Source organism: Gymnoscopelus braueri (assembly GCF_963280865.1).
Source record: "Gymnoscopelus braueri genome assembly, chromosome: 14".
In the NCBI taxonomy this organism is placed as follows: domain Eukaryota; kingdom Metazoa; phylum Chordata; class Actinopteri; order Myctophiformes; family Myctophidae; genus Gymnoscopelus; species Gymnoscopelus braueri.
This window is the reverse complement of record NC_137619.1, coordinates 19,369,680-19,385,073: the sequence shown is the minus strand read 5'-3', so window position 1 is coordinate 19,385,073 and position 15,394 is coordinate 19,369,680. Positions and strand designations below refer to the sequence as shown.

The window sequence follows — 15,394 nt, the reverse complement described above, 5'->3', positions numbered from 1 at the left end:
AATAACTACCCAATAACATATATTAACTATTAACAAATACTTAACTAGCCATTAGTAAGTGTTTTACTAATAGCTTGTTCATAATCCTTCGAACATATATAAGGCATAGTTTTAAATCATTAGCATACATGTAGTAAATATTTAACAAGTTATTAACGAGTCATTAACTAATAGTTTGTGATTAATATATACATTATCTATAAGGGATAGTTATACCTCCTTAACTAGCTGTTAACAAATATTTGACAAGACATTAGTAACTCATTAACTAATGGTTTATAAATGATCTATTAAGTAGTTATAAGGCATTGTTATTAATCCTTAACTAACTATTAACAAATGCTTAACAAGTCATTATTAACTCATTAACTAACAGTTTATGAATGATCTATTAACTACTTATAACGAATAGTTATTCTAAAGTGTTACCGGTGGCTTTACTCCATCAAGAGTACACACATGCACGCACGCACACACACACGCACGCACGCACGCACGCACGCACGCACGCACGCACGCACGCACGCACGCACGCACGCACGCAAAACACCATCCTGCTCATCTGTGTCAGTTAGGGGTTCAGTGTCTTGCTCAAATACATACATGCTAGACAGCCAGTCTACCTCCTGAGCCACTGAGAGAGAGAGAGAGAGAGAGAGAGAGAGAGAGAGAGAGAGAGAGAGAGAGAGAGAGAGAGAGAGAGAGAGAGAGAGAGAGAGCGAGAGAGAGAGAGTACATGTACATTGTAAAACAAAAGCACTACAGAAATGCAGACCATTTACCATTTAGGATTCTTTTGGGATTCAGGGAGAGCTATATTCTGCAGCACAAACTTTAGGAATGTATGCTTCTGTAAATGATATGTCAAAGAATTGCGCACATAATTATTTAATGGTTTAAGTTAACTCCAGAGAGTGTATAATACAAATGCACCAAATGGACACTCTTACAGGTTCAGTTCTACACTCTTCAGAATTAAATTAACACTGAGGGTTTTTACTGTGTTTTGACCCCATGCTCTGATGCCCAGCTGTATTCCGGCTGTTCAGAGAGCGTTTGTGTGTGTACCCTAATATGATGCTTTTGATCAATTTGGTTGGGTAGAGATGTCTGGGACTCACCATGCTGCTGTGGACCTAGTTGGTGGTGAACAGTGAACACCTGTTTGCTATGGGACCTTTCTGTCACAGACACATAGACATGCACGTGTGCACATTCATGACCATCTCATACATCACACACACGCGCGCACACACACACTCACTCTCACTCTCACTCACACACACACACACACACACACACACACACACACACACACACACACACACACACACACACACACACACACACACACACACACACACACACACACACACACACACACACACAGCTATCGTGAGCAGCCCTAATGACGTTTACAATTAGCAGCAGTAGCTGATTGTGTTTGTGAAGTGTCTGGGCATCGCCAGGGATCAATAAATCAGACAGATAAATGACCCTGGGAAACAGAGAAACCTAAAGGCCACAGCAGATTAATCTTCATGTACACAACAGGGACCAGTAGGTGACATTTTACAAAATGACTCAATTTAGCTGCTTTTTCTCCCCTTGCACAAGTTTCAAAATGTACAAATAATAAGCAAAAAGGTATACATTTGGAAAATATATGCTGGACGTTGGAATATATTTCTCACAAATATATTCTGTAGATACAGTCAAAAATATGTTCACATATTTTCTCTAAAATGCATTATTCAGCATAATCTTTAACATTATTTGTATATCTCAAAAAAGCTAATACGCCTTACAGACATAATCTATAAAATAAATTATTTGGACAATGACATGCACGCACGCACAGAGTATGTGTGTTAATAGTGAGTCTTAATGAAAAAGAATAAAGTCTGCACACTGGTAGTTGCAAAAAGCTCCAGAATGTATTGCTCGTCAACGTTTCGGCCTGTTCAGGCCTTCATCAGGACATATATAGTGGGAAAGGGCATACACAGAGGTTTATATAGGTACTACTATGCAATGATAGGCTCACCCCAATAGGGCAAGTGAGGTCACATGCAGCCAACTCAATCAGGAGGTTGGCTAATACATAAAGTCAAGAATATCTGGAGAATATTAAATATTAATATTAATATATATATAAATGAATAGTGAGTCTTGCCTGCTTTGTACAGCAGGTCTAAGCATCTGGTCTTGAAAACTCACAAATTATGATATATATAATGCTCCATTCTGCCATAGTTTTTACAAACTACTTGATTTGTACATGACTAGGCTGGTTATCTAAATTCATAGAAACTGATTTCACATTCTTTGTGATAAACTGTGAGCTTTTAAGCCGAACACAAGTTCAAGGTACACACAAATAACTTGTCTCATTAATGTGTACATTGACATCAAAACAGAGACAATGAGTGAAAGATGGAGAGGAGAAAGAGTGAAATGGGTCATTCTGGAAAGGTCAAAGGTAACAAAGTACTATTCATGGCTTCTTAAGTCTGATAAAATAAATATCTTCCATGTTTTTGTTACTTTTTCAATACCGCCCCCATCTGGCGAAGTCAGGTTACACTGCAGTACCCGTCTTACCCAATTCAATTCAAGGTGCAATTGTAGGCAGAAGTAACATACCTCATTGTTAAATCTTCCAGGGGTGTTCTAACTCTAGGCCTATAGGGGATCCCTCCTTTATTACCAAGGCTCAGAGAAACTATTTCATGAAAAACATTTGTAGTTTGCTAATATAAATCACAAATCTTTGATATCACAATTAAAATGATTGTTTTAGTATGAAATGTGGCCATGTTGTTCTGTGATTTAAATTCCTTTTTTCAGTTGGGGTAGAGGAGCACTACTGCATGAATACAGTGCACTGTCATGGAGGTGTAACATTAAAATCGCAATGGGTCAGAAACACTGCAAATGTGAAAGGGGGAGTGTGCGCAAGCTCTACAGCCATTTCCCATTCCACAGCATTTAACTATACGACAAAAGAGTGGCCCTGATCTGAAGATGTGCAGAAATAGTGAAGACCAGTGATTCAACGACTGTCACAATGCTGCCATCTTGTGGAGAAGACATGATTGTATTACATTACATGTGCTTGATGCCAAGTTTCAAGGTTGTACTTTGTTACACATTGTGTACAGGTACATAAGAGTAAAACTTATTTTGGTTTGGCTAGTTAATGCCAAGTACCCAATCTACTTGCCCAGCAGCACATCAAGAGCTTAATGATACTGGTCTTTCAAGTAACAGCCAGTTCAATGGCTGATCAACTGTAGTAAATGCAAGTAGAACACCCTACAGAAAAAGAACAGTCTATGTAGCCTGTAGCCTATATAGAAGGCCTGTGTCATATCGTTCAGTAAGTCACCACATCCTACAGAAAAAATAACAGTCTATGTAGCCTGTAGCCTATATAGAAGGCCTGTGACATATCATTCAGTAAAACAATTATTGATAAGTTTACCTTCTTTTAAAGAATTTCATGAGAGCAGGAACAGGGAAGCAGCCAGGATGAGTGTATGACAGGCCTCATGTTCTGGGCTTGAACCCATGACACTGTAATTAGGTTGTCTGAGGCCACGCTTATTTTGCTGATGTGTTGTGCATAATATATACAAAGTACGTTATACCAATGAATGACTAGTTGAGTTTATGAATGTACTGTAATTACATACATAACAAAATGATCCATGATAAAAAAAACTAAAATAAAATTTGACAATACATATATTGACATGACATGACAAAACATATAAATATTTACAACATGACATGTTGAACTTCCATACAACTGTACGGAAAAACATTTAAAATGCAATGAAGCACCTTTGGTTGAAAACGTCACTGAATAAAACTTCAATTAACTTCTACATTTAAGAGTCCAAATATAAGTAGTGGCTGGGGCTGTGCATTTGATTGTTGGTCGTTGTAAGGCAGATATGGATGGATATTCCTTCCACAGAGAAGACATAACTGGCCCATTATGGTAGAGTCCACTATCTCCCTTGACAAACAGACCCCTTTGTACACAGAGCACCACATTCTGTCCGTCACAGGCGCCGTACATTTCTCTTGCTGCGAGCACTGCCTGGGAGAATAGCGGGCATCTTGGAGTGTCGAGCAATGCGGGGCGTCACCGTTCGGCAGGGGGTAGAGCCGTGGAAAGGTTCTTTGCAGCAGGTGCAGACTTCGAAGCCGCAGCTGGCACGCGTGCATGTCGCCCTCTGAGCCTCCGCCAGGTGCTTGGCAGGTGAGCCACAGCGTATACAAGAACGCAGAGACTCGTGTTGCTTTAGACCACCGGCCGCCTGTCAGGGGAAAATGAACACGCATGTTAAAAGGGAATGAAATGCTCAATGAATGAAACATTTATTTGCTTGAACAGGCAGATTTGTTTTACACTGTGCCATAAGACTACCAAACCAGGTTTGTGATTTGTTTCTGTTCACACTAATGCCAAATTCATACTTTTTGTCAATGTCATGTGTCGAAAATAGCCGACATGAAAGCTCACAACGCATTGCATCCGAAAGGCAAAAACTCTTAGGCGAGCCTTTAGATCGGCTACTTTTGCTGAATGTTCACCTTATGACATGCCCAGTTTTTAAAACATTGGCATAATTGCCCTCATCAGTTAGGGCCAGATATCGCACAAATGGGGCTTTGAAAAAACAGTACTGACACTATAAACAACAACTCAAACGCACCTGCATGTATTCACTGAAGTGAGAATCATTGGACTTCTGAGAGGAAGGGGTTCGTCTGCCAGCCTTGTAGTTCGGGGTAGCTGATGTGGATGAGGAAGGGGAGGGGGACGCAAGAGACTGCATGCCTGACAACACTACCCTGGAGAGGGTGGCATCTCTGGTCAGAAGGCACCAATTCTCCTGTCCTGAAGAGTTTCTGGACTCCTACAGAAAACAAATAATTAATATGAGGGGTGATGAACACATTATGGTACAGCAATCAGGAATGAACAGGTGCCAGTTCTAAAGAAACAAAACATTATGGAGGGATGTTGATGTGAACATTGCATGTTTGTAGTACAGTAGAGAAGCAATCAGTACTTGTTCTGCCCTTGGTTAAATATAAAATGAAGGTCCAAACCAGAAAGGGCCAGAGTTATAAGTTTACATAAGTGGAGGAGGAATCAAAGCGGTTAAAAGCTAGATTTATTCAGATGGATGTTTGACAAAGGGTTTTACAAGACCACTGTGTGTAAAAAAAAAAGAATAAATAAAAGTCTGAGCTCTGAGTCCTACTTGCAAGTGTAAATAAAGGCTAGAAGTCATCAATCTGACAGTTGTCAGAGTCAACTAGATGTACACACACCCTGTTACTCTGGCAACGTGTTGCATGACACTAAAGTATGCAAGATTGGAAAGCCTACAGTCTACCTCTTTCTATGAGTACTTAAACATAAGTATGAGTAGGTCACAATTATTACATACGTAATCACCTAATCGCAATTATTTGAGATGGTCACATAATCGTCATAATCATTTCCATGTTGAAAACAATTCAAACATTTTCCAAAAATAGCAGATCTACAAGCTTACAACTCGTCAACAAAGCTATTTCTGCCATTTATTTATTTTTAATTATCAAATTATTAAATGTCAGTAATTTATTTGTATTTTTAAGTTATTTGTCATATCTGCCCTGTGCCGTTTTTGATTACGAAGCCTACTTTTTTTTTTTATTCATATGCTCTAATGTGCAATGCCAAAAACACAATTTAAATCGTTAATCGCAATTATTTGTATGACAACTAATAGTCACCTTGAATTGTGTAATCGGGACAGCCCTACGCATGATTTTGTGTCCTTACCTTCAGCATCGCCTGAGCCTGTTGACACCTGTTGCGAGCAGCTGTATCTTCATTAATTATTTTCCTCCAGGACTTGCTCACCTTTCTACATCTGGGAAAACACACATGAAAATAAAAACATTACAGTACAAGATGTAGATGGACCAGGTATACAAATATGCACTATTAGCTAAACAGGACGATTCACTAGTCAAAGCAAAATGGTGTTTTTGTTTGTTTGTTTGGACTGGATCGGTTATGGCACTGTTCAAATTCGGGGGTGTGGGAAAGTAGGAGACATTCGTTCTCCCCTGATCCGGCTACAACAGTTGTAGTACAGATTTTTCTGACCTCAATACAGCTTATACAATGAAATGAATAGTACTGCATAAGAATAAAGAATATACTTCTAATAATAAAGAATACATCTGTACTTAGTTTATCGACGTATTCTTGTTCTGCACGTTGAACATTGGCTGATAAAGAATTCAAATTCAGGGTCCATAAAAGGTCTGTCAGCTAGCCAGATTTTCCACTCAACATAGATTTTCAGTTGCCCAGTTACCTGATGAGGTCCATGTCTCCCAGCAAAGTCAGTACGTTGGTCAGCATCGCCCTCATGTTCCTGGACAGCAGAGAGTCTAATACATCCACATATTCCCTCCCCATATGGCCTCCGATTACTCTGTCCAATAAGTGGTGCTCTGCAACCTTATCCACCACACTCCAGTCATACCTGTAACATCACAAATAGAGATCAGCAGGGTGTTAAAGTTAAATAAATCCCAAAAAACGTTTTAAATGTATTTTTTTTATGCCAGTGATGATGACATGCAAGATATATTGTTGCTGCTGCTGCTGTGAGTGATGCAACTGTACCTCTTGCTTTTCTGGAAGCTCTTTCCAAGCTCTTCACACACAGCCTGCTGGAACTTCACTATGGGCAGCAGGTTGTGGTCCCTCTGGGACAGAGAAGTGGTGGATGCCACAGAGTTTAGTGACGGCTTCTTAAAGTTGCACAGTTTAGGCGTAGAAGTCAATACAGTCCCAGAATGTGCTACGGCTGCCTTAAATTTGGATGGAGAACGAGTCGGTGCTCTTGACTTTTCTTGACGGAGTTTAGTCGGGGTGGAGTGCTCTTCCTCGCTTCCATGGTCAACATCATTTCTGCTGTTGTACAGGGACAGGTAGCCGCTGTCCTGCAACGACTCATCCAGCTCTCCATTGTGACCATTTTTGTTTTCCTTGTTGTTGACTGGCCCACTGTTGTTGAGAGAAAACAATCCAGTAGTCACATCCACGGGTGTGAACTGGGGTTTGGCTGGGATGTGTTCTTTCAATGGGGAGGTTTTGGTGTGGAGGATTTGCTTAGCTGCTGTAGCTGCAGCAGACAAGTCTTTCTCCATGTTGCTGCATGGAGCCCTGACCTCCTCATAACTAGATGGGCATTTCATTGTTATCAGTTCACTTGGATATGCACAAATCATGAAGTCCACCCCTATAGGAAAAGCAAACAGAAATTGTATATTAGGCTAAGGGATATATAGTAGACTTATTACATCGAGCTGAACGACACCGTTCATGTATGCTAACTAGTCACAGTACTCTTAAAAACATATTTTAGACACATATCTCAATACGGGAGACAGCCTGCTCAACACAATACCTGAAACCATACATGTGTATTAGGAATATAAAGGCCATTTTCCTCTAGTAGTGATTTTATACAGAGAAATGTGCAACATTCTACACATAGTTTTGGCGCGGTACGAATTTGGCGCAAAGACTAGGAAACGCTTTTGAACGTATAGGCTACTATAACAAGTAAGAAGGTTAGCTGTGGCATTAGCTTGCAAGTAACTTAGCTTCAGTTGTGGACACGTCAACCAGCTACTTCTACCAAATACAATAGAAAGCACTAGCCTCGGATCAAGACTATCATAGATGTGTTAAATCGATTTTTACATTTTTATATCTACGATACATAGATACTAAAGTAAAACTCAGACTCGATAAAAAAAAAATACATGTATGAGTATGATATGATCTTGATTCTAGGGCTAATAAAACAACATCAAGCTGTACATGCAGTACGTTCTATAAAAACATCTTACCTCGTGTATATAGATTGTCTTTATTAAAACAATAGTCTCCTAGTTCTCCATGTACCAAAAGGCTCTGGCTCTCTCTGGTCCAGCAGACTACGCCACTACTACTACTACTACTACTTCCAATGCAGAAATAAAAAGCGTATGAGCGGCGAGTCGCGAGCGCCAGATCCTCGTTTAAAAATCGGTGCTAAAAGTCGTGCAACCAATGAGAGCGCAGTACGCCCAGCTGCACAGCGCATGCCAGTGTTGCCAGATTTTGCGAGAGAAACAAGCAACCAGGTCTATGAAAACAAGCCCAAAAGAAGCGATACCTTTAATATAAATACATAGGCTATTTGAAAATAGCAGATCGCGGTCACATCGCGACGCGTTGTGAGCTTGTAGATCTGCTATTCCGCCCCCAAGGAAAACTTTCAAAAACGTGGAATATTCTAACATTTTAACAACACAAATCTTGTATGGGGGTCCCTGGCTTAAAACGTTTTCAGATGGGGGTCCGTAGACAAATATTGAAATATATATTAATTTGGGGTATTTCCTTGACTTGAAAATGTTTGAGAACCACTGGTTTAAACAACATTAGCAAACTACACTTTAGAAACAAGCCCAGAAAACCGCAGCCCACAGCTACCAATATTTGACAATCAACTTTGCAGAAAAACAAGCCCAAAGTCGCTTATAACAAGCGGACATGGCAACGCTCCTAGCTGCACTGTGTTAGCTTTAAATCTGCATCCAATGGCAAGCGCGAGACAACCACGCCGGCGTGATGACGTCATAGTACTTGACAGGACCCCGACCCAGGAGGACCAGAGCGAGGCCTGTATATAATATAATATTGACAGTGGTGGAAAAAGTACTCCATTTTTTTTTACTTAAGTAAAAGTATCAATACTGCAATGTATGTATGGATACAATGTATGTATATTGAGCTGAAGTGGTTAATTTATATTTTGTAATAATAATCTAAATCTACAAAGTAATTAGTAACTAAAGTTTTCAAATAATTTTAGTGGCGTAAAAGTATAATATTTGCCTCTGAAATGTAGTGGAGTAGAAGTAAAAGTATTGAAAATTGGAAATACTCAAGTAAATTAAAAAATCACACCCTGTGTGAAGTGGGCGGTGTCTTGCTAGCTAATCACAATACTGAATGGAGTCAACCAATCATGTACAAAAGATAAATACATTTATTGAAACACTCTTTATGATGGACGAAACCATAACTTGAAAAACAAATTTTTGGTTTTTTTCAAGTTATGCTTTCTTATATAGGGCTATGCACATGTGTCATGTGACACTGGCCAATCAGAGTCCTGAATAGACTGTGATTGGCCAATCACAGCGCAGGATAATTCTACTAATTTCCTGGGCCCAGATCACAGCGCAGGAAAATGTACATTTTTCCAAATCTCACTTATAGGGGCGGTTTCACCGCCCAAAAATATATAAGTACAGTACTTGAGTAAATGTACTTAGTTACTTTACACCACTGAATATTGATTGATTGATTGAATATTTTATTAGACAGAAATGCAAACAGCACGAGTACAGTCATACACTTGGACTAAAAGGATTTACACACAAAAAAAGAGTCCTGTGGACTTGTTTCCATCCTATATATTCAATTCATCAACATGAATAAAAGCATAAAAAAGAACACCAAAATACAATATCATCACAAATATAAAACACTATATGTACAGAGTACATATGTAAGTTCTATATTTATTACTTAAATAGAGTGCATTAGATAAAACATTGCAGTTGATGGGTAAACACCCTATAGCAACAGCAGGGGTCGTCAACAGGGGGTCCGGGAGCCCTGGGGGGTCCTCAGTGTTACTACAGGGGGGCCTCCAAATCTTTGTGTGATTGCGACAGTTTTTTTTTTACATTAACCACATGAACCCTAGAATCCTCATTCTGAGGGGAACATTAGCCAAAAATAGCAGATCTACAAGCACACAATGCATCGCCTTGTGAGCTTGCAGAATGGCTATTTTTGGCAAAGAGGGGGGAAAAAGAGCAGACAGTACAGAACCAATGGTCAAGTTTACTAAGTATTGAGGGTTTAAGTGGTTAAAGGTCTGAAAATAACATGAAGCCAACATATTAAAAAACACCAATTTACTCAACACCGACTACAGTGCTGTCACACTCACACAAGTCTATGAAGCCATCTATGAAAACGTTTAATCTGCAACACAATTTTATATGATATGTAGTGGGGGTCCCTGCATCATCTCTCTCAGCTAAGGGGTCCTCGGCTTGAAAAACGTTGAAGACCCCTGGTTTACATGATCACTGCCAGGAGAGAGTCTGTGGAGCATGTTATGAACTGTAGTCTCTTTCAGTGGGAAAGGGAGCATAGTGGCAGAGCTAAGGGAGGTGGGAGTTGAAGAGATTACTTTTAAAAAAGCTGATGTGCAGCAGAGAACACGGGGAGAGGCAGTTTTTTGATTTATAAGCAACTGGTTTGTGGGATAGATTGTGAGTAAGGGCACTACTTATGTGATAATCCCTGATTATAAAGTAAGCCAGTGGTTCCAAGTGACAGAGACACGAGAAAAGAGACGGGTGGCCTTGAACTGATGAGCAGAAATTGTAAAGACCAGTGATTCGACTGTCACAATGCTGCCATCTAGTGGAGAAGACATTACATGTGCTGATGATGCCAAGTACCGTAACCAAGTTACTTGCCCAGCAGCACATAAAGCAATACTGGTCGTCCATTTCAAGTTTAGCTCTAGAATTTCCCATGGATTGTCAGTTCAATGGCTGATCAACCAAGTAAACACAAGTAAAATAGGTGGTTCACCACACAGCAAAACAGTCTATGTAGCCTAGAAGGCCTACCGTATGTGATATTGTTTAGTAGGACAATACTTGATAAGTCCTGTTTTAAAGAATGTCATGAAAGCAGGAATGGGGAAGCAGCAAGGATGAGTGTATGACGGGCCTCATGTTATGGGCTTGAACCCATGACACTGCAGTTCAGTTGTCTGAGGCCACACTTTTCAGTTCCCAAACAGTCAGATCAGAATTCTTAGTCAATAAAATTGACACTGGTGGGGATGATGTGCATAATAGACGTAAGTAAAGAAACAGACTAGATGAGTTAATGAACGGACTGCATTTACATAAATAAAATGTGACAATTAAAATTTATTGAAATGTGTATTACAACATTGACAAAATACAACTTCCAAACTGTACAGATAAAAACATTTAAAATGCAATGAAGCACCCTTTTTGGTTAAAAACGTTACTGAATAAAACTCCAATAAACTTCTAGTTCACCCAAAAATATTTTCTATCAATTACACACCCCATGAAGCCTTGAATTATGGAGATTCATTCCATCACATTCCTGAGCCAATAATTTGATGACCGGCGGAGTAGGAGAGAGACTGTGCCGGTCATCAAATTGGCTTAGGAATGCGACAAACTTCTTGTGTAATTGATAGAAATCTTTTTTGGGTGAACTACTCCTGTAAGAGTCCAAATATTGCCAACAAACAGACCCCTCTGTCCTCACCACATTCTGTCTGTCACAGGCGCCTTAGATTAGATAGTTACTGAATAAAACTCCAATAAACTTCTACATTTAAGAGTCCAAATATTGGTAGCAGCTGGGGCTGTGCATTTCATTGTAAGGCAGATATGGATGGATATTTCTTCTTCCACATAGATGACATAACTGGCACATTGTCCTCAGTGGTACAATGTACGTGACAAACAGACCCCTTCGTACACAGAGCACCACATTCTGTCCATCACAGGCGCCTTACATTTCTCTTGCTGCGAGCACTGCCTGGGAGAATAGCAGGCATCTTGGAAGAGTGTCGAACAATGCGGGGCGTCACAGTTCGGCAGGGAGTAGAGCCGTGGAAGGTGTCGTGGCAGCAGGTGCAGAATTCGAAGCTGCAGCTGGCACGCGTGCATGTCGCCCTCTGAGCCTCCACAAGGTGCTTGGCAGGCGAGCCACAGCGTATACAAGAACGCAGAGACTCATGCTGCTTAAGACCACCGGCCGCCTGTTAAGGGAAAATTAACGCACATGTTAGGGAGTGAAATGCTCAATGAATGAAAGACGAACACGCTTGAACAGGCAGATTTGTTTTCCACTGGGCCATAATTCTACCAAACCAGGTTTGTTTCTGCTCACCCCAATGTCCAATTCATACTTATATCGAAAATAACGCACTGCATCCGCAAGACAAAACTCTTTGCCATAAGGCTTGTAGAGCGGCCATTTTTGCCAAACGTTCACCTTATGACATGCCCAGTTTTGAAAACATTGGCCTTATTTATCAGTTGGGGCCATCGCCAGATATCGCACAAATGGGGCACCATATAAACAACTAAAACCAAACCCACCTGTATGTATTCACTGAAGCGAGAATGAGAGGAAGGGGTTCGTCTGCCAGCCTTGTAGTTTGGGGTGGCTGAGGATGGGGTGGAGGACGCAAGAGACTGCATGCCTGATAACACTACCCTGGAGAGAGTGGCATCTCTGGTCATAATGCACAAATTCTCCTGTCCTGAAGAGATTCTTGACGCCTACAGAAAACAAATTATTAATATGAGGGGTGATGAACACAGTATGGTACAGCAATCAGGAATTAACAGGTGCCAGTTCTAAAGAAACAGAACATTATGGAGGGTTGTTGATGTGAACATTGCATGTTTGTAGTACAGTAGAGAAGTAATCAGTACTTGTTCTGCCCAAGTATCAAACCAGAAAGAACCAGTTATATGTTTACATAAGGCAACGTGTTGCATGACACTAAAGTATGCAAGATTGGAAAGCCTACAGTCTACCTCTTTCTATGTGTACTTTAAACATATGCATGAGTCGCTCATGACCATCCATTAAGAAAAGATGGGATTTGTGTCCTTACCGCCAGCGTCGTCCGAGCCTGTTGACACCTGTTGCGAGCAGCTGTATCTTCCTTAATTATTTTCCTCCATGACCGGCTCACCTTTCTACAACTGGGAAAACACGAAAAACACACACATTAAATTGTGGTACAAGATGTGGATGGACCAGGCATACAAATATTCACCATTAGCTAAACATTGTTGCCAAAAATATTTAAATGAGTTATATAGCACAAAGTTGGTTCGTTTAAGTTTTGGCTGTGCTCACCCTGATGCCTATGCTACCTAAATTATTGAATAAAAATCAGTTTGTTTGGACTGGATCAGTTATGGAACTGGGAAACATTTTATGCAGCGCTCATGTTTTCCCCTAGTCCGAGCGCAACAGTAGTATTTTTCTGACCTCAATGAAGCTTAAACAATGAAATTAATCAAGATTACACTTCTAATAAAGAATACAGATGTACTTAGTTTATAGACTTATTCTTTGTTGAATATTGGCTGATAGAATTTAGGGCCCATAAAAAGTCTGGCAGCTAGCCAGATTTTCCACTCAAACTAATGATAGATTTCCAGTCGCCCCGTTACCTGATTAGGTCCATGTCTCCCAGCAATGCGAGGATGTTGGTCAGCATCGCCCTCATGTTCCTGGACAGCAAAGAGGAGAATACATCCACATATTCCCTCCCCATATGCCTTCCAATCACTCTGTCCAATAAGTGGTGCTCTGCTACCTTATCCACCACACTCCAGTCATACCTGAAACAATCACAAATAGAGAGCAGCATGGTGTTAAAGTTAATATTTTTTTTATGCCAGTGATGAGATGCACGATATTAATATATATATATATATATATATATATATATATTAACGCTGCTGTGAGTGACGCAACTGTACCTCTTGCTTTTCTGGAAGCTCTTTCCGAGCTCTTCACACACAGCCTGCTGGAACTTCACTATGGGCAGCAGGTTGTGGTCACTCTGGGACAGAGCAGTGGTGGATGCCACAGAGTTTTGGGACTGCTTCTTCCAGTGGCACATTTTAGGCGTAGAAGTCAATACAGTCCTAGAACAGGCTACGGCTGCCTTACATTTGGATGGAGACCATTTAGATGGAGAACGAGACTGTGATCTTGACTTTAATTGACAGAGTTTAGTCGGGGTGGAGTGCTCTTCCTCGCTTCCATGGTCAACATCATTTCTGCTGTTGTATAGGGACAGGTAGCCGCTGTCCTGTACCTCATCCTGGATCAAGAGCTCTCCCTTGTGACTATTTTTGTTTTCCTTGTTGTCGACTGGCCCGAGAGAAAACAATTCAGTAGTCACATCCATGGGTGTGAACTGGGGTTTGGCAGGGCAGTGTTCTTTCAATGGGGAGGTTTTGGTGTGGAGGATTTGCTTAGCTGCTGTAGCTTTCTCCATGTTGCTGCATGGAGCCCTGACCTCCTCATAACTAGATGGGCAGTTCATTGTTATCAGTTCACGTGGAGATGCACAAATCATGAAGGCCACCCCTATAGGAAAAGCAAACAGAAATTGTATATTAGGCTAAGAGTAAGAGATATATATATAGTAGACTTATTACATCAAGCTGAACGACAGTTCATGTAGGCTACGCTAAACTAGTCACAGTACTCTTAAAACATATTTTAGACACATCTCAATATGGGAGACACCTGAAACCATACATTTGTATTAGTAATATAAGGACTATTTTCCTCTAGTATTGATTTTATACAGAGAAATGCGCAACAGTCTACAGTTTTGGCGCGGTACGAATTTGGCGCAAAGACTAGGAAACGCAAACATTCTAGATTGGTTTTAAGTCGACTAAATAACATTGAGAATAACATTGAGTTTGACTCTTAAATACAACTATTAGACTGTCTAGACACTAGCTAGTCCAACTTTAATGTAAAACTACTTAATAAAATCGCTGTAGTGAGTGACACATTATCGGGTCGCACTCCCGTTTACGCGGCAACTCGGGCTATTTTAAATAAAATTCAAAGACGACATGGTGTTGTTTTTGAGTTTTCTAATAGTGCAGTTTCAGGCCTGAACTCACTTCTAAAAATCACTTAAACGTAGGCGACTATAACAAGTAATAAGGTTAGCTGTGGCGTTAGCTTGCTAGTAACTTAGCTTCAGTTGTGGACTGGACACATCGTCAACCAGCTGTAAATCTACCAAACACAATATATAAAGCAGTACGTTCCATATAAACCTCTTCTTACCTACCTCGTGTGTAGATTCTCGTCAAAAAATAACCTCCTAGTTTTCCATGCAACAGGCTCTTATCTCCACAGGCTCTCTGGTGCAGCAGAGTCCACTACTACTGCTGTGCAGAGCTACTACTAGTATTCCATGAATTAAAATAATGCGCCAGATTCCTCCTTTAAAATCGGTGCCAAAACTCGGTCAACCAATCAGAGCGCAGCTCGCACAGCTGCACCGCGCGTGCTTTAAATCTGTATCCAATGGCAGCGCAAGACATGATGGCGTCATAGTACTTGACAGGACCCCGACCCAGGAGGACCAGAGTGAGGCCTGTATAGAAT

The 15,394-nt window shown here is 40.6% G+C and overlaps 1 protein-coding gene across 1 annotated transcript; it reads right to left on the bottom strand.

Annotated features, from left to right (window-relative positions):
* Nucleotides 1-3,732: 3,732 nt before the first annotated feature.
* On the bottom strand, nt 3,733-15,177 carry fbxo5 (F-box protein 5). The gene is made up of 12 exons (XM_080449623.1): nt 15,075-15,177; nt 13,732-14,347; nt 13,420-13,590; nt 12,852-12,942; nt 12,328-12,510; nt 11,739-11,984; nt 7,948-8,131; nt 6,713-7,331; nt 6,399-6,569; nt 5,855-5,945; nt 4,731-4,934; nt 3,733-4,331 (listed from the first exon to the last, which is right to left on the bottom strand). The coding sequence occupies exons 2-12, from the start codon at nt 14,334-14,336 to the stop codon at nt 4,074-4,076; spliced, it is 2,823 nt and encodes a 940-aa protein (XP_080305749.1). The 5' UTR covers nt 14,337-14,347; nt 15,075-15,177; the 3' UTR covers nt 3,733-4,073.
* Nucleotides 15,178-15,394: the final 217 nt, after the last annotated feature.

What these genes read in the sequence shown, in the direction of transcription:
- fbxo5 (XM_080449623.1), bottom strand. Translation starts at nt 14,336, where the DNA reads ATGATTTGTGCATCTCCACGTGAACTGATAACAATGAACTGCCCATCT. An exon ending in GGAGACATGGACCTAATCAG is followed by an intron (nt 12,943 to 13,419) that starts GTAACGGGGCGA and finishes GTGTTTTCCCAG; the next exon opens with TTGTAGAAAGGTGAGCCGGT. An exon ending in AGGCTCAGGCGATGCTGAAG is followed by an intron (nt 4,935 to 5,854) that starts GTAAGGACACAA and finishes TGTTTTCTGTAG; the next exon opens with GAGTCCAGAAACTCTTCAGG.